Here is a 25187-nt window from a genome sequence, read left to right as displayed (position 1 = left end):
TCACCCAACCCACGTGGGTATGTACATAGAACAGAACTGAAACAAAAGTTTAGGAAATAAGATGTACCCTTTCTGTACCTGTTACACATTGGTGTTTCCTATTCTATTGTAGTTCATGCTGGTTATGAACCATTAACCATTAGCTGGCTAATGTGTTACAAGTTGCAGTTCGAAAAACACTTTTTAGCCCATAGCGTTCTCGTTTTGCTTTCTTCCCAGTAGATCTTCAGAAGGGACAGCCGTGTCCAGAGTCTTCCAAGGCCCTCTTTATTCCTCACTCTGCCGCATTTTTCTCCAGAGCACTTACCACCGCCTGCATGGTATATGCATTTATCAGCCATCCTCCACCTCCAGCACCTTCCCCAGATTCACGGAGCCTCGACCTCTCTCACTGCTGTGGACCAGAGCAGTTCCAAGACGCTCTCTGCTGTCCCCACATGGGCTCCCAAAGGCAGACACTTTCCTTTTCTCTTGTATGTGTAAAGGCAACAGATTACACAAACCCACTCATCTGGGCACCCACACCCTCAGTCCTAATTTAGGGAGGGCCTGCTCTACTCTTGGTATCATCTAAGCCCTATGTCAACCCTGCAAAGTCCGTGTTATTTCCATCGGCAGTTGAGGAAAATTGCGCGTCTGTGAGCTTAGGTAAGCTGGTGAGAGCACAGCCAGGACTCACTGCCAGGGCCTCGCTTCACTGTGAGCCAGGCACTGCGGTGGGCGCATCAGAGGGCGCTTGGGGAGACGCAGAGAGGAGGGCCTGCGCCTGCGTCCGTGTCATGGGGTGGTCGGCGGTGTGGCAGGAGGAGAGGGCTGCAGGCATTTCCCTGCAGCCCTAGCTAAGGCGGCTGTGAGGCTGGGCGGCACCACCAGCCAGATCTGAGAAAAACCTCGTGTGCCCCCCTAAGGGGCTTATATCTTGTTGGATAGATGGTTCTAGGGCTGGGGGGAAAAATTTAATTTGGAAACCACTGTAGTGAAAGACTGGGAGCCGCTGCAGAATTCTAAGCAGGGAAGTGACATGATTACATTTGCATTTTAGAAAGGGAGACAAAGACATGTTGGTATAAAAATAAATCTCCTTCATCACATCAATGCGACAGAACAGCTCTTCCTCTGGGTGCCTCCCCTTCCAGCCTTTGATTACACGTGGGGATGTTATACAGGTGTAAGCATTGCCGCCTGCATTTGCATTCCGCTTTCCTGCTTGCTGACGCGCCTTCCTGCGGCCTTCCTTGTCATCATCTGCGACGATGACAGTGGGAGCCTTAGCAGGGCTGGACCTCTGCTCACTTCTCCATCCCCGCCCCTGTCGGGCATCACCCGGAAGTGCCACGTAAGTGGTAACTACTGCTGTTACTGTTCCTGTTGCTTCCGATCTTTCTTTGTGATGAATGACATAGAAGTAAATGCTTCTGCTGGGGCATTTTTAGTTGCATATTGACTTCTTCTCTTGGACATATTCCTAGCTGGGTCAAAGGTCCTAAGTGCTTGTAGGTTCATGGCAAAATTGAGTGGAAGGTACTGAGATGTCCCGTGTATTCCTTTGCCCCCACACATGCACAGCCTCCCCCATTATCAACATCCCTCACCACCATGGTACATTTGTTTCAGGTGATGAACCTACATCGACACGTCGTCGTCCCTCAGAATCCGTTGTTTACGTTCATGTTCGCTCTTGGTGTTGCACGTTCCATGGGTTTGAACAAATTTATAATGACACGTGTTCACAATTAGAGTATCATACAGTAGTTTCACTGCCCTAAACATCCTCTGTCTTCCATATATTTGTCCTTCCTTCTCCCCCACCCCCACCCGCCAACCATCCCCTGGCAACTACTGATCTTTTTTTATTGTCTCCATGGTTTTGCCTTTTCTAGAATGTCATATAGTTGGAATCATACAACATGTGGCCTTTTCAGATTGACTTCTTTCAGTTAATATGCATTTAAGTCCTGCCTCCCCCCCCCCCCCATGTCTTTTCATGGCTTGGTAGCTCATTTCTTTTTAGCTCTGAAAAATATTCTGTTGTCTGGATGTACTATAGTTTATTTATCCATTTCACCTACTAAAGGACATCTTTTGCTTCCAAGTTTTGGCAATTATGAATAAAATTGCTATAAACACCCACGTGCAGGCTTCTGTGTGGACATACATTTTCAACTGCCTTGGGTAAATACCAAGAAACATGATTGCTGGATCATATGGTAAGACTATGTTTGGAAGACAAATTGTCTTCTAAAGTGGCTGTACCATTTTGCATTCCTACCGGCAACGAATGAGAGTTCCTGGTGCTCCAAATCCTCACCAGCACTTGGTGTTGTCAGTATTCTGGATTTTGGCCATGCTAATAGCATTCTGAATGCTTTTTTATGCAGCAGATTGCTGAGCAATTTCTTTCCATTTGTGTCTGAGCTTAGCTCAAAACTGGCATGGGCTAGCTCTCAGTTGAGGATTCTTAGTCCGTGGCCACATGGGGATAGGTCTGTGCCATACCAGGAAATGGGGATGGTTCCCTTCAGATCCCCTCATCAGACCAACCTGCCCATCACCAGCCTTGAGAAGGCAAGATCCTCCCAGTTCCCAGCTGCCTTTCTCATGGGTAATTATCCTCACCTATGGGGAAATGACTTGGCCAAGTTTAAGCTGGGAGGGGCTGCCTAAGACCAGGACATGCTGATTCAGGAATACAAGGGCAATTTCAGCTTCCTCTGAAAGTTCTGTCTTCCTCATTCCTTATAGTGGACCCCAAGACCACCCCTCCAAAACTTTTTTTTTTTTTTTAAGTTTGCTTATTTATTTTGAGAGAGGGAGAGAGAGAGAGAGAGGGAGAGAGAGAGCGCGCGTGCACGTGTGAGCAAAAGCGGGGCAGGGGCAGAGAGAAGAAGAGACAGAATCCCAAGCAGGCTCCATGCCATCAGTGCAGAACCCGATGTGGGGCTCGAGTTCACGAACTGTGAGATCATGACCTGAGCTGAGATTACCCCTCCAAAACTTCTGCATACCTCTTTGCCCCAGAGTCTTTATCAGGGAACCCTGCATCAGATGGCGAGTGATGCTGATCTCCTAGCTGCTCACTGTAGGGTGGCAGCCTCAGGTTCCCTAAAAAGCAGACTGGATGGAGATTCAGGCTTGGGGTAAGGTGGGGCTCTCAGATCTCTTGTTCAGGAGACAACATCTTGATCCCCTCGTGGTGAGATGACGGCATAGGCAAGACCTCCTTTGTGAGAATGTGACAGTGTACTAAGAGCATATGCAGACGGGAAATGCTAAATGCATAAAAAGGAACAAAGTTTTGGGGCTAGGGTTTTGCTGTGGCTTTTGGGAAGCGGTGTGGCATCGGGGAGGGTGTGAGAGCTTTGGATGACCGAATCTTGTTTCTGTCACTAAGTGGTGTGATCTCGGCCCTGTTGAATGACTTCCTTCCTTGTTCATTTTGTTCATCCTGCCAGTGGCAATAGAAATATCCTCGTAGGATTACTGTGGGATGGAAAGAGCTAATGTGTTCTGAGGACCACCTGGCATACAGAAGGTCTCAAAAACTGGTGGCTCCTTTCTTCTCTCCCTTCTATTCATGTCATATGGTTTGGGCCAACTTCTAATACAGTGTAAAATGTTACCCTTGGTGGGCACTTCAAGGGAGCATCCTTGCCCTGGCGCCCTAACTGGAGTTTGGGTTGCAGAGGCTTCTGCTGTGCTCAGAGTTCCATAAAAGGCACCTTGACTATGCGCCCCCCCCTTTTTTTTTCCTGCATCTTTCCAGCAGATAGAGAGTAAAGCTTATTTTCGAGTTGAAGATTACATCCCAGCGAGTCTAATTGAGAGGATGACTGCTCTCCGGTTGCAAGTTGAAGTCTCGGAGATGCACCGTCTCAGTCCTGTGCTCTGGGGAGAGGATGCCGAGCTGGAGTTCTTGAGGGTAAGAGCTCTGTACTCTTGAGAGGGGGTGTTGGTGTTTAAGGGAATGCAGCCAGCCCTCCCCTCTGGAGCTTTCTCTGGGGGATTGGATGTGCTTAGACCCACAAGGAGGTATGAGCGAGGGACTTGAGACTGGGAGGAAGGAAGCTCTAACATCCTGCAGGGCAAGGAGCTGTTCTGGGAGCAGGTGGCATATTGGAAATGATCCCCCCACATTTAGTGGGCTGGGGTGGGGATGGTAGGGCCTTTCTTTAATCACAGAGTTCACAGTCACTTTTCTCACAGAGACATACGGGAGAACACTCAAGTACAAAACTGGGGTATGAGCCAAAAGCAAAGCCATGGGAAGACCTCTGGTTTCCGGCCTTCCAGGCAACTGTCCTCCGCACAGCACAGATGGTGTGGTCCGTGCATATGGGTATGGCTCTGGTCCACACTCTCTTCAGCCCTGAAGCAAAAGCAGTGGCATTCCGGTCCCTGATATCTGTGGTACACACAGAGCCTAGGATGGATAGCCTTTGTACACTCCACAACATACCAGCTCTGGGCCGAGGGCTGTGTGGAATGGAGACACAGAGAACCTGCTCCCAGCCCGCCAGGGAGTTCTACATCTCCTGGGGAGGAAAGACAGGGACCCAGAGACTTGCATAGTGTGCTATCTGATGAAAACAATAACAATGTGTCGGGATAGGAGGGAGGGGCGCTTTGCCCGGGGCAGATGGAGCTGGGAGGGGGGCACATGGGAGCCCCCACCCCCTGGCTTCCCAAGGGCAGGACGCTTGGCTGGCCTTTACAGCTGAGGAACTGTTTCAAAAGAAGCTCCGAATTTATACATTTCTCTGTGCAAAAGTCTCTCAAGATGGATAGAAACATGTCCATGGTTTATTTTTATCTTATTTTTTGCCTTTAATAGAGATGGGCATTGGAAAGCAGACCTGCCCAGGGGAGATCTGGCCTTTTCTTTTTGGTGTGTCATTTAATAGACTGTCTGCAACACCTCGCACATGTGAGTCCACAAGCACTTCATCTGAAACGCCCTGATGGCAAGGCACTCACCGCTTTCTATAACCCAGCATTCGTGCATGCTGCTTGTAAGAGGACGCGGCCTTCCTTTGATGAGGGACAAGTGCGCCCCTCAAAGCCATCAGTGCACATCTGATGGAGGGTGGCCACAGAACCACAGAACCAGGGGGGAAGCCAAGGGCTAGGGCCTGCGGGGGCCCCTGTAGGACCGAGAATGCCCACCTGATCCCCCCTCCCGAGGCTCCAGCTTTGTTTGCCTGGCTCTGTGTCCCTCCCTCTCCTGGTTGATTGATGGAAATTGGTTGTGAAGGAAGCCACCATCTCATAAGCAGAAATACAGGAAGACTTTGCCTCAGTCATTGCTGGAAAACAGTGAATAGATTTGGCTTCATTCGCATGCCATCTTATCAGTGTTGAGGAATACTGGCTTTTAGTTCCCCGTGGTGGCTAGTTGGGCTTGCTAAGGCTGTGTGCCAGCCCTGGGGCGTGAGACACCCGCATGAGAGGGCTTTGTGACCCCCAGAGCACATTGCGACCCTTCTCTTTTGGGTGAGTGTGTGTTAAGCAAAATCTCCCCCACCCCCATAATGATAAAAGTAACAATTTGCTCAGAATTCTGTGGAGACAGCACAGTTATATTTTGTTGCATTAATTCTTTGTTCTGTGCGTTCACACTGTGTATACACATACACATTTAAAATTGGGTTTATATTATATATGCAGTTTTGTGTATTTTTATAATTGCCTCTCACCAACATTTTGAAACTTTATTTTAAATCAGCACACGGTGTACCCTAAATTTTTTCTCAATACTCCGTTGTTTGGCACATAAATTTTTTTTTTTTTTATAATTTTTTTTTCGTTTATTTATTTTTGGGACAGAGAGAGACAGAGCATGAACGGGGGAGGGGCAGAGAGAGAGGGAGACACAGAATCGGAAACAGGCTCCAGGCTCTGAGCCATCAGCCCAGAGCCCGACTCGGGGCTCAAACTCACGGACCGTGAGATCGTGACCTGGCTGAAGTCAGACGCTTAACCGACTGCACCACCCAGGTGCCCCGCACATAAATTGTTTTTAATAGGGGACTATCTTAAACAATACTGAGATTAGCACTTTTTCTACAGAAGTCTTTAGCTGCATTGGTGCTTAATTTCTTAGGGATAGAATCTCATGAGTGGAGTTACCGGGTCTCAGGTTATGAACGTTGTAAACGTTGTTGACAAATATTGCTAAGACACTCTACGTTTTAGTCCTTTCTATACTTTTCTTGTCCCCTCTACTAGGCTGTAAATGTCAGGGCCCTGAATTCTCAGAGCCCATCACAGAGCCCAGTTACTTCACGAACAGTCACTGGATTATTTAATTACAGTTCCTCGTGGCTCCTCTTTTCCATTATCAGATGGTGCCTCTTGGCCTCCAGTTCACCGATGACTAATTCTGCTAGTTCGTCATCTCACACTAGAAGACTTGGCGGAAATCCAGTTTGGGTAACGCTGAATAACATACTCTGGAAGATTCACAACTACATTAGCATATTAATCCCAGAACAACCTGTTCAAGGTTTACTCAATGTTTTCCAAACTTCTTCAGCCATGGAACCATTTTTTCCCACCTAACTAGGGGTTTCATATTCTATTAAGACATTTTGTTTCTTTTCTTTCTTTTTTTTTAGCAGTTGAAATCATACTGGCTGTATCCTGTGTTTTACCCCACTTAGCATTGTAACATGTGCATTCCCCAGATAATTACAAATGCTTTGTAAATCTCCTTTCTAAAGGCTGCCTAATGATCCCTTTTAAAGCAGTATTGCCTTTAGGAAATATTTATCTCTGGCAGCTGGTCCCCCAACCCAACCTCGCTAGTCGACACCAACCATGAGAAGGGTTTGTCTTAATTACGCAGTATATTTTCTTAGGACGGATCCCTAGGAATGGAATTACAGGGTCAAAGGATCACGAGTTGTTATGAATTTCTTGACGGACCAGCCTGTTTGTTTCAACAGTTTTCAGTACAGCAAGGGTGCTGCCTAGGCTGGGAGCCAGGAGAGCCTGGGTCCGGTCTAAACCTGGCTGCTGCTATAGGGGGCAGGAGAAAATAGTGAGATGCCTCTAGGCACCTGGAAATACAGTGACCCTCTGAGGGCAATCGGCAACTGCAACATGGAATGACCAGGAGAGGCACTACAGAAAATTCCCTAGTAGAGCATGGAGACATAGAGAACATTATTTATTTTTTACAGTTTGAAAATGCCCCCGAGGATCTTATGCATATGCACCCATGTTTCCAAACTTTACAGAAACTCTGTATTTTAGTTGTGAAGAGTGGAGTCGTGGAAGGAATCAGACTCGTACTTCCATTTGTGATTCTGAAGTGTATCTCTGGTTTCTGATTTGAAAAGAGATAGCTACACCTGTCTGTTGTGATCGTTGTGAAGGTTAACATGAAGATTAAGTGACGTCATCCAGGGGAAACGTTTAGGATGGCGCTTCACCACTTAAAAATTTTGTCCCTCTAAGTACTTGAGGATCACGTCCTTTAAAAAATAAAATTAAATACTAAACAATTTCAAAATGTAGGCAAGTCTAGCAAAGGCCTCTTTATTCTAGGGAAGACCATTTTAAGGCTTTACACTTTTTTAGAAATATCACATCAAATTATTTAAAAGAATTTTATCGTATTGGTTTGGGATGACTCTAGTATCTTAAGCACATGCCTAGCCTGGCCATTGGATATTTCAGCCCCAATGTTCAATAGATAGTGTTTTGGATGCTACTGCTGATGACTATGATGGTGATGAACAGTGTCTCCAAAGTTAAAACAAGCAGGCTCAGGGCCCAGAAACTTAATCAAGGTCATGTGAAGAGCTGTAGGCTCTGCAGGCAGCAGAACCTGTCTGAAGAGATTATTTATTTTTTATTATTTTATTTTATTATTTATAAGAAAGATAGTGCATGTGAGCAGGGGAGGCAGAGAGAGAGAGCGAGAGAGAGGGAATCTTAAGCAGGCTGCACACTTAGTGTGGAGCCTGACACAGGGCTCGATCCCACAACCCTGGGATCATGACCTGAGCCCAAATCAAGAGTCAGGAGCTCAACCAACTGAGCCACCCAGGTGCCCCTATCTGCAGAGATTATTAACAGAAATAAAAAATACAGCAGGATCCTGAGAAAGGAGCCCTCAGAAGTCGTAACTTCTCTCTATTTTTGTTACCCCGTGTGGCAGTGGGAGAAATTGGCCAGGGCAGACTGCTCTCTTTTGCAGGGTAGAGATGGGATACCAGATCTCACCAGTGAAACCCTTCTGAGAGGGTTTCCAATTCCCGGAGCAAGAAGTCCCTGCTGTGAGTCCCGATGCATCAGCCTTCTGATGAGGACTGGAATCTTTCAGGTGAAGACGAAGGTGGTAGACCCCAGGATAGAGATGTGATTACCAATCAGACATAAAAACATTTGCATCAAATCTATACCCCGATCTCTTAAGAGTTTGGTGGGCCTGATGCAGTCCCCATCTCTGATTGACCCTCAGGGCTCTGACAAAATTCAGTCTCCTGACCTGGGAAACTGAGGACAGACCTTGGGCTATGGGGACCTGGCCAAGGCACTGCCACGTGGTGAGAAATGCCAGTGATTGTTCATTTTTTTCTGCAGGATGTTCATGGCTTATCTTGCTTTAACAGTGATGCTAGCCACCTGGAAGGTTGCTTTCTGTGCCCGGGACTCAGTTTTTCTGTAAAAATCTATAAAATGAAGGGTTTGTACGAGATAATATTGCAATAGGCCTTGGTGGACACAATTATGAAAAGGAATCCTTTACCTTGAGGTGACCTAGAAGAGTCTGCATTCTAAAAACTTGCTCAGTATATTATTACTCTGTTGTATCATTTTCATAATAACGTGTTCCAAGTGTTTTGTTTTAGGTACTCCATGAAAAAAGGATTCCTAGGGTTAATAAGATAGGAAATGCTATCATATTAGAGGTGAGAAATTTTGTAGTAAGGAGATCTGTTTGACTCGATATTTCCTAAACTCAGTTTGCAATTCTACTCTTTTTAAAATTTTTTCAAGGCATCGGTTAAAATGTTTTTCTTGAACTGGTTTGGAGTCCATTATTTTGGATTAGTGTGACTTATCTCTTCTTAACTGGCCTTTTTCTTGCTGTAGGTCACTCAGAAACTCCCAGAATATGGTGTGCTGGTTCACCGAGTCCTCCCAGAGAAGATGACACGAGAAAGGGAGATGGCCTTGGGGATCTGTGCCAAGGGCATCATAGTGTACGAAGTGAAAAACAACAGCAGAATTGCAACTTTACGCTTTCAGTGGAGAGAAATTGGAAAGATTTCTACTTGTGTGAGTATCACTCAGTTGATAAAGGTTTCAATTTCCTTTGATCTGTTGCCCCTTTAAAGGAGCAGTGGGGTCCTGTGATCATCTTCTGACCAGATAAGCTCACAGCCTGTCTAACCAGTACTAACCAGTACTCCGAGGTACTGTGGCATGTTTGGAAGAAGCCTACCGGGGGCCTGGAGAGTTCTCAGGGCGCTATTTCTCCCCAACATGTCTTGCCCAGTCCCTCTATACCCCCATCAGCCATCAGCCATCAGCCAGAAGAGCTACTACGCCTTTCCTCTGTGTAGAGATCTCTTAATTTGGGGAATCCACTGATGTTGAAAGCAAGGTTGGTGGTGGGAGATGGGAGGGGAGAGTCTGCTGTAGGCAGGGTGAAATCTGCAAGGTTTTGAAACATTTCCCTTGTGTTTCAAATTTTCCCCCTGCACGCAGCATGCTGAGTCATCTGGCCTGTCTCCTGTGAACTACAGGTGTGCTACAGGACACTGGGGACTGCAAACCTTTGATACCCATTGAAAATTGAAGAGCCTTTTTTTAGAAACAAAAAATCCCTGTTAAATGTATGTTTGAAACTGTATTTCAATGCCATTTGCATGAGTATTTATATACTTCCTGAATTTAGTTACAATAAATCTGCCACCCAAAGCATTATGTGTGTCCCCACATGAGAGTGTTCTGGTCCCTAATCTACCTGCCTGTCCTGAAGCCACACTGAAGCCAGTATGCCATTACTTTAGCGATGATTTCGTTATCAAATGTGAAGTTCTTTGTCTTTTGGCCCATGCAAAAAATTAGCTTTTTCTTTCCATTTAATTTTCTTTTAGGGTTTTAAGAATTTTCCTACTGATTAGATTGCTGTTTTAATAATTAGCAATCTGATGTTAGCTTTTCCCAAGTGGAACCTAATTGTTTCTTCCATCTTGGCAATTGAAGATAACATATTGTTCAAATACCACTCTTGATAGTATTTAATGATAAATTATTGTTTGTCTTGGGACACCTGGGTGGCTCTGTTGGTTGAGCATCCATATGACTCTTGATTTCAGCTCAGGTTGTGATCCCAGGGTCGTGGGATGGAGCCCCGCATAGGACTCTGTGCTGAGTGTGGATCCTGCTTAAGATCCCCTCTCTCTCTCCCTCTCTCCCTTGCATGTGTATGCGTGTGCATGCGCTCTTTCTCTGTCTGAAAAATAATTGTTTGTCTTTAGAAAAAAAGCTTATATCTAAAAGTAATACCTGAACAAAATTTAATTGAGTTCATTAAAGTGGCTTATAATACACTATCAGGAAATTGACTTTTTCCCAAATATTTTTGACCATATCTAAAAGTAAACAACATTTATATTTGTAATTTTTTTTTTTTTCAACGTTTATTTACCTTTGGGACAGAGAGAGACAGAGCATGAACGGGGGAGGGGCAGAGAGAGAGGGAGACACAGAATCGGAAACAGGCTCCAGGCTCTGAGCCATCAGCCCAGAGCCCGACGACGCGGGGCTCGAACTCACGGACCGCGAGATCGTGACCTGGCTGAAGTCGGACGCTTAACCGACTGCGCCACCCAGGCGCCCCTATATTTGTAATTTTTAAAATAATTTTAATGACTCGACTTACTTTAATTCAATTGAAAGATTATTTGAGGAATTTTAATGATTAAATTAATTCTATACTATTGCATTGTTTCTTACTTTCTTTAGGTCATGGTTAATTCAAAATTTTCTTTTTTTTTTTTTTTTTTTTTTTTAATTTTTTTTTTTCAACGTTTATTTTTTTGGGACAGAGAGAGACAGAGCATGAACGGGGGAGGGGCAGAGAGAGAGGGAGACACAGAATCGGAAACAGGCTCCAGGCTCTGAGCCATCAGCCCAGAGCCCGACGCGGGGCTCGAACTCACGGACCGCGAGATCGTGACCTGGCTGAAGTCGGACGCTTAACCGACTGCGCCACCCAGGCGCCCCTAATTCAAAATTTTCAAAAAAATTTGTTTTAAAACATCTGTAAAAAGGCAGATAACCTAAAATATAATTTTGAAAAGTAGAAATTTGACATTATAAAGTTGAACAATCCCTTTAAGTAAATGCTTTATATTTAAGTTGTTTTAATGTTTATAGATACTCATTTTCCCATGGCCAGGGACAATTTCTTGATTAAAGCTGGAAAGTCATCAGGCTTACAAGGCAAACTTAGTAGCTTAAAATAATAAAACAAAGCAAAGCAAAGCAAAGCAAAACAAAACAAAACAACCTTGCCACTAATTAGGATTTCCATGCCCTGATGATCATCCTCTTCCTCAGCATGAATGTCTTTTTTGTGGAAAAGTCATCCCATGAAATAATGTCACCAATTGCTTGCCACAAATTAAGCATCTTGCACAGAAAACGGGGAACTCTATGAACAATACAGGAGGGAGCTCCAGCAGCTGGTTTGAAATTTGCCTAATAGCAGAAGCCAAGATACTTCAAATAATTGCAGACCATTCATCTTTCCAGCCTGCAGGGAAGTAGCAATCGAGATAGAAAAAGATGTCATTTTCGAAGACTGTGATTTATAGGTGTGTTGGCAGCCTGTCTGTGACAGAGACAACATCAATTCAGGTTATTCAGTTGAGAAAGTGTTGGTTGTAGAATGATGAACCTCCCCGAGTTAGCAACTGTTCTCGGTGATTAGCAGTAGTTAAAATGCTTGAAGAGAAATGCACGAGGGCAGGAGAGGATACAGGCTTTGTAGGGCTCTCTTTAAGAAAAAGAATACAGTGGCTCAGTCAGTTGAGCCTCCAACTCTTGATTTTGGCTCAGGTCATGGTCTCAGGTTGTGAGATGGAACCCTGAGTTGACTCCGTGCTGAGGGTGGAGCCTACTTGGGAGTCTCTCTCTCTCTCTCTCTCTCTCTCTGTCTCTCTCCTTAAAAAAGAAAATGTTGTTCTCTGTATGTAGTGTGTCCTTTTTGGGCTCCTAGGTGACTCAATTGGTTAAGGGTCTGATTCTTGGTTTCAGCTCAGGTCATCTCTCACAGTTTGTGGGTTTGAGCCCCGTGTTGGGGACTTGGGATTCTCTCTCTCCCTCTTGCTCTCTGACCCTCCCCCACTGATGCTTATGCTCTCTCTCTCTCTCTCTCAAAAAAGGAAAATAAACATTAAAAAAAAAAAGAAAAAAGAAAACAAAGTTCTGAGTACAAACTATGAAATGAAAGTGAATATTCATTTACAGTGAGAAAAGAAATCACCAAAGCTTGTGAATTTAAAAAAGTGAACAAATACTGCAAAACTATGAAGCCAAAAAGTACTACTTTTATTAATGAACTCCCTGATGAGCTATAATTTCTTTCTTCTTTCAGATGTCGGTGGCATGTGCTCTGATTATGTTTCCATGTCATGGCACTTCTGTAGTATTTTCTCTAGAGGCAATAGAAATGTAATTCAGACTTTCTTCTAGCATGGCTGGCTGAAAGTTATTTTTATTATTGGTAAGATGCATAAAACATGCAGCTTTGCACAGAAATGCACTTGCTCTTTGCAGTGCCACTGTGGGCTTCTGTGCAACAAGTGAAGGGAATCTAGTAAATTCTATTTCATGTGATTCCTATCCATAAAGGAAAAATATCGTGTGATATATTGAGAGTGCAGTATATACAGTTACAAAGCATATCCCTGATCGGATGGAAATGCCAGTTGATAGGGGTGTTTTTCAGAATTAAACTACAGGTTTTCATTTCTTACAACTGAAGATTTCTGTCAGACTGGCCTCTGGCTCTGAACATTTCAAAGCTCGCTTTCTATGCTTTGCAAGAACACGTGAAGACTTGGCCAGAGCCCCTCCAGGACCCTCAACTTCATTAGCTCCGATGGCAAAATGGTAAAACCATGCTTTGAAGCGAACGTGATGTTACGGAAGCACCGAGTGTGTTTGTGCCGCAACGACAGAGGTGTAAATACGTTTCTCTTGTTTGTACGGAAAACTCTGAGATTCAAGTTTTACATCACCTTGTTCACAGAGCAGCTCGCCTGTGTGAAAGTTTGCTCGCGGATGTGCGTGTCTCATTAAATGACGTTATCAACATGGAAAAAAAAAAAAAAAATCCAGACTACTAAAGTCAAGATTGTTTGCAGCTTTCTGACAGGAAATTCCACTCTTTGTGGTGTGTAATACCTTAAAGCATTAGTGTCTAAAAGGAGAGTCTTGCCAAGAGTTTATGAGTTGAAAGAAACGTGTGTGTGTGGATGTGGATGATTCTCTCTTTTCAGATTTGTCAAGGAGTAGGTATTAGATTTTTACAAAATGACAATACTTATCTAAATTTTTTTTAATACTTGGGTGCACTTAATGTAACATTGTCAAGACTATATGAGAGCATATCAACATGTACTGACCAAAGGGATGGATTCCAAGCAAATATTCAAGTTTGGAAAAGCAAATATTCGACTGCTGGAGTTCAGGCATCATTATAATTGGAATATTAAGAAAAAATTATCAAGGATGTTAGGGAAGCATCTGAGTGTTTGAGAAAATACATTATTAAAAAAATGCTAGATATGGTATAGTTCGATTGGATTCCAAGTCCACTCACATTAGTATAAGGAGGTTCAATATTACATGTGTCAATACAGTGAAAGAATATTTAGAAAATGCTCAGATTTTTAAAATTAGGTTATGGGCAAAAAAGTTTCTCAGAGGAAAAGTAACGAATAATTATCTGCCTTTTGTTAATACTTGACAGTGTGGATGGAGCTTCTTGGAAATGCTAACTACTATGAATTAAAAGGGATTAGCATTAACCAGGATCAGGAGTTTCAGGGAACCCTTTCAAGCATAAGCCCTGTATTTATAAAGTTATCTTTCTAAGAGCAAGCTCAAAGTTCTTACTGAAATACCTAAAATATCTAGACATTTTGTTAAATTTTTTAAAGTTTACTTATTTATTTTTGAGATAGAGTGGGGGGGCAGCAGAGAAAGAGAGGGAGAGAGAGAATCCCAAGCAGTCTCTGCACTGTCAGTGCAGAGCCTGATGTGGGGCTCGAACCCACAAACCATGAGATTGTGACCTGAGCTGAAACCTCAGTCAGACGCTTAACTGACTGAGCCACCCAGGTGCCCCATAGACTAGAGATTTTATTTAGAAGTTATATTTAAATCCATACTTAATATCATCTCTATTTACTTTGTATTCCATTGTTTTTATTAACATCGTGCATTGAAAATAGTTATGGATCTTTTCCACAAAGCTCCATATAGATAATCCCATGTAGATAATCCTCTCCAGTTTCTCCCACTGAGCCGAACAATATTATCACCTTGTATATGGGCCCTGAAGGTATAAATGAGGAGAAGGATTGCTTGGTAATGTGGCTTCAATTCCTGCTGCATTCTGAGGACTCTTGGTGTGTTTCCTCATCTGTAGAATGAGGATAATGGTATGACCTCCCTCATTCTGTAGCCTTGAGGATGAAGTGAATCAATACCTAAGTGAAAGCACTTAGAACAGAGCCTTGTCCATACAGTAAGAAATACGAGGATACATACAGCCATCTTATCTTTTCTCTAACCCTACCAGCTGAAATTTTGTCTGCACCTTCTGGGAGTTTGTGCAATGGAAACTGTAGATAACTTAATGGCCTTTCAAAATGCACACGGGGGATTATGTTCACTCCTTGCCGAGGGCCATGTGTGTGCTTGGCTCATTTCGTATTTTATTTTAGCGTACTTCCTGGCAGATAGCCATGACCCGATAAACAAACATTTGCTTTGTGAATGAAGAAAAAAAAAAGGGATTTTCTTTAATCTAAGAAAACATATCGGGCCATGGTCAGACAGACAGTACCTGTCGCACACATCTGGATGCCTAGTACGTTGACATTGAATGGAGGGCTCCAGCATTTGATAACTCTCTGGACACTTGTGCTTCAAGGATGGTCAAAATGACCAATACATTCAAGTCCGTGTTTGCTTCCTTCAGCGAAAGAAGTTCACCATCACAAGTGGCATCACTGGGAAAAAGCACACGTTTGTCACTGATTCAGCCAAGACCTGTAAATATTTACTGGGACTCTGCTCTGCCCAGCATGGATTTAATGCCCAGATGAGCTTCCTGCCAGTTGCAGCTGGTGAGTAGACACTATATTCTCAACCTCCAGGTCGGAAAGTTTGTTGTTTCATAAAATAATTTGTGTAAATGTATACAGTTGACCCAGAAACCTCCACAAAGTTTTAGATGTCTCTAATAACTCAAGAAATACCATCTTAAAATGAAATACGTTTTGTTTTTCTTTGGTAAATGCTGAAATAAGTAACATGGTGGTGGGTGGGGTAAATGGATACCATCTTTCTGAAGTGCAATTGGGAACATATATCAAAAGCCTTTTAAAAAAAAAGTGCATGTCCACTAGCCCTGCAATTTTGCTTGTTGACAAATATGTATCCAAAGGTGATAAATATGGAAACACACAGTTGTTTATGGGCTCACGGGTGTTCACTAGAACGTTATTTGTGACAGTGACCATTTGGAAGCAAGCTAAGTCCCCAAACACGGACGACTAGTGAAATAAATCACAACACATGTCTATAAGTTAGACATTAGAGTCAGTTTTGGAGATTGATGACACGTGAAAATGTACATAATATGGTGCTCAATGAGGGAGAGCAAAACACGAAGCCGTATCTTGGCGTGGATAGAGCTCTCTGCAACGATGGGCTATCTACACCGTTCTTTATGGGGGGGCATTACCAATTTGTACCTCCTGAGCACTTGAAAGGTGGCAAATAGAACTGAGGAACTAAATTTTCTATTTTATGTAATTTTAACTAACTTACATTTAAACCTAAATGGCCACATGTATTGGATAGCACGGGCATAAACACCAGGACAGTAATTTGGTTGGTGTTCATGTGTTATAAAATGAGAAAGGAAGAATATGGAAATGAACTGCACCAAAGTACCTTTGTGGGCTTGTTATTCCCTTTGTGAGTCAGGCACACAGGCATGATTATTTCCCCTTTTGTGTGTTTTTCAATAGTTACCAAACTTTAACAATGCACATGTATTATTGCTTTAATTAGGAAGGAGACTATTAGTGAAAATGAGGCCACACATCACAAAAGTCTAGTTCATATTTCCTGAATATTTAGGAAGTGCTAGGGAACCATTTGTTACTGTTATTAGTACTTTCCCAGGCAGTATTCTAAGCCCTTCCATGAATTATCTCATTTATGCTCATAATACACTGTTTCCTTAAACCCCAATTGTCTGGCAGCTGAATGAGGCAGGCACCAGCATTACTGGGGGAAGCAAATTGAAGCATGGAGAAGTTAAGTGACATGCCAGCTGGGTGCCAGGGCTGAGGTTTGAACCTGTGGCTCCCCTAGCCTAGTGCTTGTGCATTTCACTCTGCAGTACAGCCATTCATAACCGGCCAGAACAGGGACTTTCGGACTAGAGAAGTTTGGCTTTGCGTGTTGGATTTGTCACATTTGCTATTGATCTCTAAGCATTATTTATTCTTTACTTAGGAAAGGGAACAACATAATATAGTTGTTTCAGCCTTCATATTCATCCAGTGGTCTCTTCATGCACATCATCAGGGAGCTTGCTAGCGATCCAGAATCTCAGACACCATATGGATCTACTGAATAAGTCTGCACTTGACAAAGAACCCAGGTGATTTGGATACACATAAAAGTTTGAGAATCCCTGGCTTGGAATGTGGCCCCTGCAGCCCAGTAGACTCAGGGCAGTGACATTTACTAGCTGTGTGACTTTGGGCAGCTCGCTTGCCTTCTCTGAGCCTTGGTGTCCTCAGGTGAGCACACCGGCATCTCTTGGGCTAGTATGTATGGTGTTTCTAGGTCCATGTCTCATGTTCATGGCTCCGTGTGGGAAGTAATAGCAGCTTCTGCTTGTGGGGATTTTGTTCAGTGCTAGCCAGTTCATGTGGGGACTGTGAACGCTGGGTTCTGTGGTCCTGGGACACGGCATCAACCAGGAAACGAAATCACTGAGTGTTTTGATGCAGAACGAAACATAGAAAACAAAGGGGGTATATTAGCAGCAAACCAAAATAAGCTATAAATATTTCACTGAGATCACAGAGTGGCAGTTTTAGGATGTTTGCAGGGAGCTGGAGATAATGAATGTAAATTAATTATATTTTACCTGCTATTGCTGAGATACAGCGTGAAACATCATCAATATTGCTTTTACTGCCTAATACCACTGAATGTAAAATATTTATACAGATCCACAGGCTCCCTTGCGAAACTAGACCTTGTAGGCTTATTTTGCTCATAATATATTATTCTCTCAAACTGCAAATACTACCATCCTAAGAGTTTTCAGGAATCTAACATTTGCATTAAAAGGATTATTTCAGACAATTTTTCTTTGTTGGGCTGGGTTGAGGTGATGCTATTCTCTTGTATTTTTTCTTTTACTGCATTATTATTGACATAAATATGTAAGTTTAAAGTGTAAAATATGATTGTTTGAACACCTATATATTGCAAAATGATTGCCACAATAACATACTTAAAACCTCCATCCCTTCCCATAATTACATTTTGTGTGTATGTGGTGATAACGTTTAAGAACTCCTGTCTTGGGGCGCCTGGGTGGCTCAGTCGGTTAAGCGTCCGACTTCGGCTCAGGTCATGATCTCACGGTCCGTGGGTTCGAGCCCCGCGTCGGGCTCTGTGCTGACAGCTCGGAGCCTGGAGCCTGCTTCACATTCTGTGTCTCCCTCTCTCTCTGACCCTCCCCCATTCATGCTCTGTCTGTCTCTGTCTCAAAAATAAATAAACATTAAAAAAAAATAAATAAAAAAAAAAGAGCTCCTGTCTTAACAACTTCCAAAGATATAATAGAGTATTGTTAACTATAATCACCATGCTATGTACTAGATCCCCAGAACTTACTCATCTTATAGCTGGGAGTGTGTACTCTCTGTCCAACATTTCCCCATCTCCCTTAATCTCCCTTACCACCCCCCGCCCCCAGGTCCTGGCAACTACCATTCTCCTCTCTGCTTCTGCTGGTTCAGCTTTTTAGATTCTGCATATAAATGAGAGTATACAATATGTGTTTTTCTCTGTCTGACTTATTCCACTTAGAATAATACCCTTAGAGTCCATCCATGTTGTCTCAAATGGCAGGATTTCCTTCTTTTTGATGGCTAAAAAATACCATATATATGATGTATAAATATCATATATGAGGTATATATACACACATTGTGTAAAATATATCATATATAAAATATATCATATATAAAAATATATATACACACATTGCTTCTTCCGTTCTTTCGTTGATGGACACTTGGGTTGTGTCCATGTCTTGGCTATTGTATATAATGCTTCAGTGAACACGGGGTACACGTATCTCTTCAATGTAGTGTTTTGATTTCCTTCAGGTGCATGCCCAGAAGTGGGGATTGCTGGATCATACGGTAGCTCTATTTTTAATTTTTTGAGAAGCCTCCACACTGTTTTCCATAGTGGTCGCACCAGTTTACATTCCCACCGACAGGGCACCGGGGTTCCCTTTGTTTCACATCCTCACCAACACTTGCTGTCTCTTGTCTTCTCGGTAGTAGCCATTCAGACAGGTGTGACATCTTATTGTGGTTTTGATTTGCATTTCTCTGTTGATGAGTGATGTTGAACACCTTTTCATTTGCCTGTTGGCCATTTGTATGTCTTCTTTGGAAAAATTAGACAATTTTTCTTTGCCTTTAAAAATATTTCTTCACATTAGAAACTCTGTCTGCAGACACCATTTTCAGTGATTGCATCCAGCTAAGAACCGGCCATGTCCATCTATCTAATGGCCCCATATGGCCTTCAAACTCAGCGTGTCCATAATTGATCTCATCCTCCCATACAACTCTCTCCACCATGATCTTTGTCTTGTTCAATTGAGACCACCCACTCACTCTGTAAGAAACTGGGTGGTGGAGGGGGTCTGAACCCGCATCCTCTCATCACATCCCACCTGTCCCCAAGTGCTCTCAACTGGGCTCACTGCTGGCCGTCATGTCCCTCTAATTTGTCTTGCTCTTGGCCTTCAAAGTGACCTTTTAAAAGCACCAATATGATTGTGTTCTTTCATGCTGAAAATTTGCAGGGGCTTTCTACTGTCTGCAGGGAAAAGCCCAGACTTAGGATGGCATGTCAGACTCTTCCCAGCCTGGCCTGAACCTTCACTTATGTCTTGCCCTGAGTCCTTCTCTTTGCTCTCCGGCTACACTGCATGTTGTCTTGCAGGCTGCTGAACACATGAAGTTATCTCACGTGCATAATTAAGCCTGAGATCACTGTCCCTTTGGGCCCTGGTGATCAGAAGGCTGAGCATGTCTCGGATACATCCCCATGCTGCTGCCTTTGTCTCTGTGTCCTGGGCACCTCCATTTCTAGTAGAGACTGTGGAGTCAGCTGACTTGAGTGTAGGTCCTGCCCTACCACTTACAAGCCCTGAGACCTTGAGCAAATCATTAGCTCTCTCTTAGCCTCCATTTCCTCCTCTATAAAATGGGTATAATAATATCTACCCCGACAGGGTTATTGTGGAGTTTAAATAAGGCCATATAGCGAACATGTTCACCACGGTCCCTGGCACATAATAAGCATTCAGCATACGTGAGTTGTTGGTGTTGATGTTACTGTTGTTGTTGCCTCGTGTCTGAATGGGCCCAGGCTCTGGAGGAAGATACTATACGACTTGTGCAAAAGCTGCAGGTCATATTTAACTTGACTATAGTCCTTTGTTCTTTCTTGCCCACTGTGGGTGAGTAATAGTACCAAACGTCTCGGACACAGAAAGTTCTCAAGAAATATTTGTAAAAGGCTACCTTGTTCAGTGGGCACAGCCCTGGCAAGGAACCAGACGCGAGTGTAGCAAAGGGGGTTCTGCCTGAGAAAAATCGATGCTCACGGACACCCTCAAAGTGGAAGCACTTCACCGTGCTTTAGATACGCGTATATGCAGACAGAGAAAACTGCAGCCACACAGGCGCCATGTGCCCAAGCATTTTTTCCTTCCCCGTTTTAGCAGGGAGCAGATGGCCCGAATATAGTCATCATTTTCCTTTTTCAAAATACAAACTTGGCTTTATAAAGCCTAGTTAATTTAAGAACTCTATCAATCAAATCTCAATTTCTTATGAATGACATGAATAGTGAAGTGGTAAGAGTCACTTACATGCATGGTCTCGAGTCAGGGGATTCATCAGAGCCATTTATTACATCCTTCCACATGAAGGAGAAAGGGCAGTTTGTAGCTGGGAGGCTCAATACATCTGATACGTATTCATATTTCAGAATATTGGATCTTAAATATTACCAGGGAAACTAAACTGCGTAGAGATTAAAGACTGTAATCCAGGGGCCAGAGCCTGGTCTTAGAGCCCAGGTAATTTGAAGACCCACTTGTTACATTTGGGAGGACAGTTTTGTAAAGGCACTGAGCAGAGGGGATGGCGACAGCAGATGTTACACAAGGCTCTGCTGACATTTGTGACATCGCCCTGAGTGTTAACACCCATCAGACCCTTGGCTGGGGGCTTGTCAGCTGCAGGGGGAGGGAGAGAATCCTCTTACCCTTGCTGTGTTTCCAAGGTCGCTTTCACTAGTGAGTGCTAATTAGGAAGGCTTGGCTAACTGCAAGGACCCCGTGAGTCAGCCTGAGGATAAATTGTGGAGAAAGAAAAGCAACAATAGAAACCGGGGTCTGTGATGTGTTGTTGCCCTGAGAGTGATAGATCGAGGGTCATGCTTGCGTGTATTTATGTTGTTTATCTTTTTCTTCCAAGTTTCAGACCATGATAAGTGTGTGCAAATGGCCAATACGAGTCTTGCACACCTGGCCCAGTCTCAGCCTCTCACTTGGATTCAGCGGCTGTCGGACTCGGAAAATGCGCTGTTCACACCCGCACCCGGGCCGGAAGCCACTGCAGGGGGCCTGCGGCGCTTGTCTCTGGATAACTTCACCTTGGAAACCAGCAAGGAGACTGCGGCACGGGGGATCCGAGGCAGGTGGGTTTAACACATCTGTTCTCTAAGCCCATGCCACCTGGTACTTGGCCCTCTGGGGCACTCTGTACCTGAAGAAGTTACTTAAAAGATGTCGGATATCTAAGGGGAGTATATGCTCACTCAACTATCAGCCAGTTCCATGGAGATTTCGTGAAGGCGGGCTCTGGGCAAAGTCTATGCTAATGTCACAGGGCGGACACACCATCCCCCTGGGCTGCTCTATGTTGTTCTGGGGGAGAAAGAACTAGGTGATGGAACAAAATCGAAGAGGACAAAATAAACAAGTTGTCATTAGCCTGTTTGGCCTTATCATGAGCCAAGTACTGTTCTAAGCATTTGCACACATCAACTGATTTTACCCTCACCACCCTGCGAAGAGGTTTCTGTGGTTCTTCCAGGTGTACAGGGGACAAAATGGAGAGTTTGGGCTTTGAGCCCATCTGGCCCTGGCGTCCACACTCCTAACCTTTATACTACGCTGTCTCTCTACTGATGGATTGCTTGTCATTTGATGTGTGACTGAAAACAATGAGCTTCTAAACACAAATTTACATTATAACACATGGATCCGTAAATGTAGAAATAGCCTCGAAGTTGGATTTCACTTACATGGCAAGTTATATAAATAGCTTGGATTCACAGGCAGCACATGACCAATGGAGGTTTTCTGGAGGAGGTGTTTTTCTGGAATGAGTTATACATTTGCTTCAGCAAGAGGGTACGGATAGTTCGTCTGAACTGCAATGTATGTATGTACCTACCTATCTATCTATAATTCTTTTCCATATAAATACATATATATGTAATTCTTAGACTCATGCCCCAAATTCTGTTGATGCAGATATGCATCACCGTGCACCTCAAACAAAATCAGCAATGACCGAGCACGACTGTTAGTGTACCTAGTGCTGTGTAACAGACTCCTCTAAAGCACAGTGGCTTAAAACATCAGCCATTTTGTTATTCTGTTTCGCAGTTTTCTGGGATGGAAATTCAGGCAGGCTTCTGCTGGGTGATTCTTCTGCTTCATGTAGTATTGGCTGGGGTCACTTAACAGAACTCAGCAGGGCAGTACTCAGCAGGACTGGTCTGGAGGCTCCAAGATGACTTCACTTACACGTGTGGCCCTTTGGTAGGGATAGCTGGGAAGGTGAGCTCTGTTGGGCACCTCTTACTCCCTATCTGGTCTCGGGCACCCCCCCCCCCCCCCCCCCCCCCCCGCACATGGTGCCTCCAGCCAGGTAGCCAGGCTTTTCCATGGCGGCTCAGGACTCCAACAGGTCAAGGGGAGGCTGGCAGTCTTCCTAAAGGCTGGGCCTAGAGCCGACACAGTGTTGCTTCTGAAATACTCTTTTGGTCAAAGCAGTCACAGGTCAGCACAGATTCAAGGGTAGGACAAACAGACTTCACCTCTTAATGCAGGAGTGTCAAAGAATTTGTGGCCGTTTTTACTCTGGCATTTAAATTAATAGTGCTTTACAACATTTCAAAAGCCAGAAGAAGCTATGATTGACTCAAGGCCACCTCGAGAATGTGTCGATTGCAAAGGATCCTTCCCGAGGATGAGGGGCTTCCGGCGATCTGCCCACGGGCTCGCACAGTAGGGGCTCACAGCACTCCATGGCAGCCAGCCTACTCCAGAGAAAGCCGGGTGAGAGTCCTCAGCAAACCCTGCTACTACTTCCATCTTGGTTCACAAATGCCCAATGTTCAGAGATCTTGGCAACTCGCTTTGGAGGTTACTAGCAGCCCTTACGTGAAAAGGGAAACGGGGTCCTTGGCCATCTGGAAGGCCCCAGAAGCACAGCCGGAGACAATGACTGAATGCAGTGGTTTGTGGAGATGGTGCCAGGAAGCAGGAGTGAGCAGGGTGAGACAGGAGGGGGAAATCGAACCAAGGAGGGCACTGCCATCGGAGTAGCTGGTGTGGGCATCCAGGGCTGTTTCCCAATAAGAAGTGTACAGAAGGCCTCCCAGTATTGTCTGTCTGAAGGACAGGCAGGCGGACACTTCCGGACTGGCTCCTACCCCCTCTGCTGGAACGTTGTCCGTGGGAGGCACGAATTCCCCCGTGCTTTCAGGCAAGTGGGGGATAGCAGGGGCAGAGGGCAGCCGAGATGTACGACAAGCTCTAGGGCAGAAGGAGGACCACACTGGACGTCGTCAGCATGAGCCGAGCCTGAGCTCCTGTGGGACTGCTCACCGCTGCCGTGGCCAGAGTCTGAGGTGGGCCGAGAGCGGACGTCCATCTGGCTCTGTCGGTCTCCGTGGCATGAATGAGATGTTTAGCATTTCTACTGTGGCTGGTGCAAAGATGACTCAGCCGGGGGCCCCTTCAGACGGGGCTCTGGAGCCAGCTCAGCATCTTGCTGCCTGCTCAGCCATCTATTGCTGTATGATTTTGAGCAAGTTATTTAATGAGTGCCTCCGCCTCCTCATTTGTCCATGGTGATAACACACCCACTCCCTGGATGGCTGTGGGAATTAGACCATGCTGGAAAGCACTGAACACGGGCTGGGTCTATGGTCAGTGTCCTAACGGGGGTCCCTTCTCCTCGTCTCTAGAGGACATGGTAGGAACACCCCCTAGAGGGATAGAATGGGTTAAACATATGTGGTTATTTCCAAATGAGGGGGCTGGAGAAGGCTGCATGGGGCATGTGACACCAGGTCGTGATGGCTGGTAGGTTTGGGCACAGGGAGAGGGAGGGGAGGATTCCTTGAGTAAAGGCCCGAGTTAGTCTTCCTGGAAAAATTGGTTGAGCACCTGCTGTGTGCCAGCCCCGGGCTACTGGCAGAGGATGCAATATGAGCAGGACAGACACAGTCCCCGCCTCGTGGCACTCACAGACGTGACAAGCCCAGGGGCCTGTGTGGGCAGGAGCAGGCTGTGTTGTTGGCCTGCAGCCCGGAGCTTGCGGCTTGGTGGCTGGAGCCGGGACAGGAAGGGTGGCACTGCATGCCGGCATTCACACAGGCGAGGGGGGACCCCAATCCCGGCGCCATTCCCGAGTTGTTTGCTCAGCACGCCTTAGAATGGAGATGTCAGTGGGGGCATCAACCCTGACACACCACCCCTGCCTCACCCTCCTCCCCTGAGAAGCCGGCTCCCCATTTCACATCACCTTTCCTGTGAAAACTTTCCTGACTGTCCCTGCAAAGGGGTGGCTCCTTGATGTCACTGGCTCCTTTAAGAGCAGCCGCCCTTGTGGCGCCTGGATGGCTCAGTCGGTTGACTTTGGCTCAGGTCATGATAGCACAGCTCATGAGTTCAAGCCCCATGTTGGGCTCTGTGCTGACAGCTCAGAACCTGGAGCCTGCTTCAGATTCTGTGTCTTCCTCCCTCTCTCTGCCCCTCCCCCACTCACGCTCTCTCTCTCTCTCTCTCTCTCTCTCTCTCCTTCAAAAATAAACATTTAAAAAAATTAAAAAAAAAAAAGAGCAACCGTCCATGCCCTTCATGCCCTTCTACATCCTAGATACATCCACATGTATCTACCTGTCTGCTTGTTAAACAGTGAACTTCCAGAGAACAGTAGCACCTCTGCTTTTTCCTCAGGTCTGTGGCCAGCGTGTGAAGGCTTCCAGGAAATGGTCTTTTTTTTTTTTTTTTTTTTTAAGGTTTGCAGTAAAATACACATGACATAAAATTCGCCATCTGAACCATTTTTAAGGGTATGGTTCAGTAGCAGTGTTAAGCACGCTCACGTTGTTGTGCGAACGATCTCCAGCACCGTTTTCATCCTGCAGACTTGAAGCTCTAGCCACAAACCCACAATCCCCACCCCCGCCCCCCCCCTCCGCCGACTTCCCGAGAGCCACCATTCTACTTTCCATCACTATGCCTGTGACCACTCTAGTTGCCTCCTAGGGATGGAATCATG

General features: G+C 44.9%; 1 protein-coding gene across 5 annotated transcripts in view; it reads left to right on the top strand.

The window, feature by feature from the left end:
* Positions 1–25187, top strand: part of FRMPD2 (FERM and PDZ domain containing 2) — a 103437-nt gene that overhangs the window by 41184 nt on the left and 37066 nt on the right. For 4 of the 5 annotated variants that reach the window (XR_006701556.1, XM_045437966.1, XM_045437968.1 and 1 more), the window contains exons 13-16: positions 3764–3919; positions 9103–9288; positions 15236–15383; positions 21081–21303. Coding sequence is in view for 4 of the 5 variants with exons in the window: in XM_045437966.1 (XP_045293922.1) it covers positions 3764–3919; positions 9103–9288; positions 15236–15383; positions 21081–21303 (713 nt within the window). In the remaining variant the exon portion in view is untranslated. The remainder of the gene's footprint in view (positions 1–3763; positions 3920–9102; positions 9289–15235; positions 15384–21080; positions 21304–25187) is intronic. The other variant, XM_045437969.1, reaches the window with a different exon arrangement.

Source organism: Leopardus geoffroyi, chromosome D2 (genome assembly GCF_018350155.1).
Source record: "Leopardus geoffroyi isolate Oge1 chromosome D2, O.geoffroyi_Oge1_pat1.0, whole genome shotgun sequence".
Classification (NCBI taxonomy): Eukaryota; Metazoa; Chordata; class Mammalia; order Carnivora; family Felidae; genus Leopardus; species Leopardus geoffroyi.
The sequence above is the reverse complement of the archived record's forward strand: the minus strand, read 5'-3'. Positions and strand labels throughout refer to the sequence as shown.